We start from the raw sequence: 5000 nt of genomic DNA on the forward strand, positions 1-5000 counted from the left end.
GAGTCTAGTTACAACTATAGAGTTTTCTGGTGGAATCCATCATAATTCTTTTTTTCCAGAGATAACCAACCAGAATTCTGCTTGATGTGATCAGAGAATCTTCTGATTCGTCCAGCCAGAAATCTTTCTCAGTGATAGAATAATTTATTCTTCGTCCGCACGTATATATATATATATACATACATACATTATATACAGGATAATCCAGATCAGCCAGAGAAGTCAGCATGTGCGTACTGTTTATGAAAAACTAAATCGAAAAGTTCTCTAGTACATTTTATAATTTTTTTTTAATTATTGAATAAGCAGAATATCTAAAATCGACGCATAAGACAACTTTAAGACAACTTTATATCTTTAAAAATTTGAGATGTTTCGTAAAGAACTTCGAAAGATATATTAATGTTGTCTTGTATATCGATTTTATCGCTCGATTTTACCGCTTATTCGGCAATTTTTAGAAATTGATATCTCGTTATTGCAATCATTGCAAAATGAGAGAGAACTTTTCAATTCAGTTTTTCATAAACAGTACTTACATGTTGATTCCTCCGGCTGGTCACCCTGTGTATATACGTACACGCGCGTACGTACGCGCGCGCGCACACATACACACACTCACATACACACGCAACGCACGCATGCACGCACATGCACACACATTGACGAACGTTCCGTTGTTGTTTCATCAATAAACTTTAATTTTGCGAAAATATGCATCACTATGTTCTTTATCAGAAATGGTTAATACAAGAAGCGTTTTAACTTATTACTCTATTTCTCTTCTCTGACTAATTTTGATTTAGCCCTAGGACCAGTTAGAAACTAAACAAATTTCAACACCGTCTACAAGATAGAATAAAAACAATAATATAGCATTGTAAGATACTCTTCTGGAATAAAATGAAAATATCACAATTAATTATAAGATAAACAATTATGTTTGTTATTTTAGAAATTCAAATATATTTATATTTATAAGGCCAAGCTGATAAATTGTATGATAAGTTATAAAATTTGCAATTTTGTAAATATCAATTGGTTAATCGTTTTATATTCAATTTTATATTCGTCCATATCGATATAACATAAATATATGTTAAAGAATGAAATAAATAAATACTTCATACAAGTTTTGTTATTTTCAACAGAATTAAACATGTCAAACTTTGATTATTTTAGCAAATATATGTGCACATTCAAATAGCATAACTACATTGCTCAGTACATCGAAATATTTTCTAATCTACATTATATTCACGCGAGCAGTACTGAAATCTAGAAAATAGGTCGACAGTAATCTTTCAAAGAATAAAAAAACAATAAATAATGTTTTATATATTTATTATAAAACAGTGAATAAAAGTTGCATTTAATTTCAGTAGGTATATAAAATTTTTTTTTAAGATATTTTATATAACATACATGTTTTTATGTAGTGAAAAGTTTGTATAATTCTGAGCATCTTACAAATTACAATATACGATCAACAATCATTTTCGTTTTTGTGCAAGATACTGCAACGATACATCTATAGACTGTCCTAGGGTTAAATAAATTTTTAATTGACATAATCGTTTTGCCGTTTCTGAAGCCTGCTCAGATTTAGATATGTAGAGAGAATGTACCGAACAATAGTGACGCGCGCGCGCGTAGAGATTATTTAATAAATTACAAGAGAATATATTTATATTCATTCATAGATAATCGGTATGATTTGAGCCTAATTATTTAACTTTAGATTCTTTTTTTAGGTATATCCAAATAACAAGTAATAATTCTTAATTCCAGCAGTCTTCATACGCGTTACTCTGCTTACAGAATTGACAACAAAAGCTAACAATAATGATAACACATTATGCAAGTACACGAAGGTTAAAGAGTGGAGCCTTTTGAAAGAGTGCGGTGAAAATAACGAGGCTAGCGTTCGCTGAAATCACTTTTTTTTCATCTGCTGCTCATTATTAAATGTACGAAAACCTGTTCTTTCATTTTATTCATTAACGTTAATTATACATTGTCGTCGTGTTACGTTGAAATTATTCTCCGTTTGAAGTGCAAAGCACAGATTGAAGTATGTATGAATATATACGTACTTCACACTTTTTCCCCTTTAAAAGCTGCTTCACACTCAGATATACATATACGACAAAGTTAGTGATACGAGGTGTCTGATACGTTAGATCTGTAGCAAAATAAATACAAACGAAATTCTCTTAAACTAGTAAATACTACAGTATCTTTGTATTGTATACACTTTAACTAGCCAGTGCATTTTTTGTGTATATCCTGACTCTCTGATTAACCTTCTGTCTATGTAGCACACCTTACCACGCATTCTAAGGCATGAACTTCCTAGTGAGCTGGATAAGAGAGAGCATAGACCAGTGTGCCAGGTACTTATGTGTTAACATTCTTTTTTTTTTCTTCACTGTTGTAGCTAGATATACATTACATTAGAAAGTATATTACTATCGTATTTAAAAAACTGTTTCTTCTGTTCTTGACTTTACACTTTATCAAGATTCTTATTTTCCACAGACAGTAATTATAAAAACCATTTGCAAAAATTTTTCGTATTAGAAAGCAAAAAATAAACTTGAACTTCTTGAGTGGCTATGTCTCCGTATACTAAACAATAATTTAACCTATCCCACGAATAACTTTCAACTTCTTTTTCTCTTGTATTTGTATTTTTATGTAACAATTTTTTTAATTTCTATTAATAATGCGATAAGTATCTTCGACAATTGAAGCAAATTTCCTTTTTTTTTTACCTGAATCGCTAATTATTTAATATAACATAAGGATTGATAGTCGAACTGCATTTGAGCAAATATTTTACGTACTGAAATTGATTTTACTGTATCGATTCCATTCTAAAGTTATTCGTGTGAATGGCTTAATCAGGATTTCGATATTACAACACACGCATACTTGTATACGACGTAGGTTATATGTTTTTAGGATAATCATCCACGTCTATACAAAACAGGCACACGTATCTTCCGCGCCAGATTAGGGAGCCGTTTTTACTCATCTGATACCATAGCGAAAGCACATGTCGTGAATCAATGTTTAGTTATCACTCATCGTTTCTATCTCGATACATGTCCATTCTTATGTTTCGTTCCATCATGCATTTATCAACCTGTCACTTGTGTTGGTTGTACATATTCAGATTGCAATGTAATATAAAATATGATAAATAAAAACATTGTAATCATATGGTATTATCGCAAGATAGAACAGAAGAGAATAAATCAACGATTCCAAATAAGTATGAAATATTTTAAAATATTAAATTCAATTTCAATAATATTTTAAAATATGCAGTTTGCTTAATTCTATTTGTCAAAAATAGATTCATAAACGTATTTATATGTAACTCCAAATAAATTTTTACGACAATCGATTGCTCGTTGAAAACAATCATTCTCATAAAGCTACTTCTGTAAAACAAAGAAACATGCGCGCGCACACATACACACAGAGGGATACATTATTTTTTAGCTCCTTGTACAATAATAGTTTGAGAATATTTTTAGCATACAAAAAAGTAATAATACAAAATGATACAAAATTCTAACAAGTGATTCATCTCTGTCACTATGTAATTGAATTACTTCAAGCAATGAAGATCTAATAAACATGAGAGAAATCAGCAATGTATATATACATATGCGTGCATATGCATATATATATTGTAAATATGTGCTCTCTTTTTTGTATCCGTAGAATTTTGTTTATTCCAACAATGAAATTTAATATCTTTTCTCATCTTGAATATTTATTCGTGTATACAAAACTAAAGTCGTTTAGCACATTTTAGCACTAAATTTAGAATACACAATTTCATTAGTCTTTTTTCCCTGTAGAACACAATGTTCATTTCTAAACTTTTTGTCGTTTCTTTTCTTTTTGTTTTTTTTTCTTTTAGTTATCACAAATTATTGTTCCTCGTATTTATTATTGTTTCAATCATTAGAACGGAGCTCAAATGTCTTCCAATACTTCTTTTTTTATCGATGCAATTGCAACTTCCTTTTAATTACACAATTCACAAACCCGCACGATATTCGAACGGGGCGCACTGGGAACAAGCTGTTCTTTTTCTTTTGTTCGGTAACTTTTCTTTGTCGTTATATGCTTTTATCTCGAAGTAAATCACTTTCTACCCACAAGATCGTTAAAAAAAAATATATATATATATGTATATATACTAATCGAGCTTATAAGTGTAACACCGCAAGGTAAAGAGTGGGACTATGGATTTGGAGGAGGTGTGGTCGGTGTTGTATGCGCGGAGGGTGATGCACTGGCGACCATTGTCGGACTGGCCGGCTGTTGCAATGGCAGGAACGCTGATCCCAAGCTGGGTTTCAACTGGAATGCTGGAACGCACGGCTTTGGGCAATAGTCTAGTTTGCTCAAATCTATCATGGGCCGCCTATACAAAACATGAAAAAAATCGTTATTTAAAGCGTAAAAGATAATACTGTAGAGCCGTAGAAAAGAATGATCTTTGTTGTTACCTCGCATCTTCCACAAATTTGAGGTTGACTTTCTCACAGCCATCGGGCGGTTCCCTCGCGAGGAACCTGTTAATGTGAGGAGAAGTGCCGAGACGTCCTTCTCTATCTTGTTCAGGTGTTGAACCACGGCTTCCACCTAAAAATCAAAAAAGAGTGTTGAAATCATGTCACTGTAGAAAACTTGACTTGTGAAGCGTGTTATTTTTTTTTTTATATTAATTAAAGTATGTAACAAAAATTCATGCCACTCACTATCTTAGTAATAATTACTTGCTTTTATATAAAAAATAGGTATATAAATTTATGCAAAAGGGATCATCTTTGCACGTTCATATGTAATAAAGATAAACAAACAAATATACAAATATAAATTATCTCTTCACATGCTAAACTTAATAATACTGACATATAAAAAAAAACACATGTATACATATAATATTATACATTAATATTCTTGCTTTCTCA

General features: G+C 31.1%; 1 protein-coding gene across 2 annotated transcripts in view; it reads right to left on the reverse strand.

Moving 5' to 3' along the window:
• Window positions 1-1415: 1415 nt before the first annotated feature.
• Window positions 1416-5000, reverse strand: part of LOC108690109 (protein FAM117B-like) — a 9077-nt gene continuing 5492 nt past the window's right edge. For both annotated transcript variants that reach the window (XM_018197357.1, XM_018197276.1), the window contains 2 exons: window positions 4536-4671; window positions 1416-4450 (listed from right to left, as the gene is read on the reverse strand). In XM_018197357.1, the coding sequence (XP_018052846.1) occupies window positions 4267-4450; window positions 4536-4671 (320 nt within the window). In that variant the 3' untranslated portion in view covers window positions 1416-4266. The remainder of the gene's footprint in view (window positions 4451-4535; window positions 4672-5000) is intronic.

Source organism: Atta colombica, unplaced genomic scaffold, assembly GCF_001594045.1.
Source record: "Atta colombica isolate Treedump-2 unplaced genomic scaffold, Acol1.0 scaffold1, whole genome shotgun sequence".
Lineage (NCBI taxonomy): Eukaryota > Metazoa > Arthropoda > Insecta > Hymenoptera > Formicidae > Atta > Atta colombica.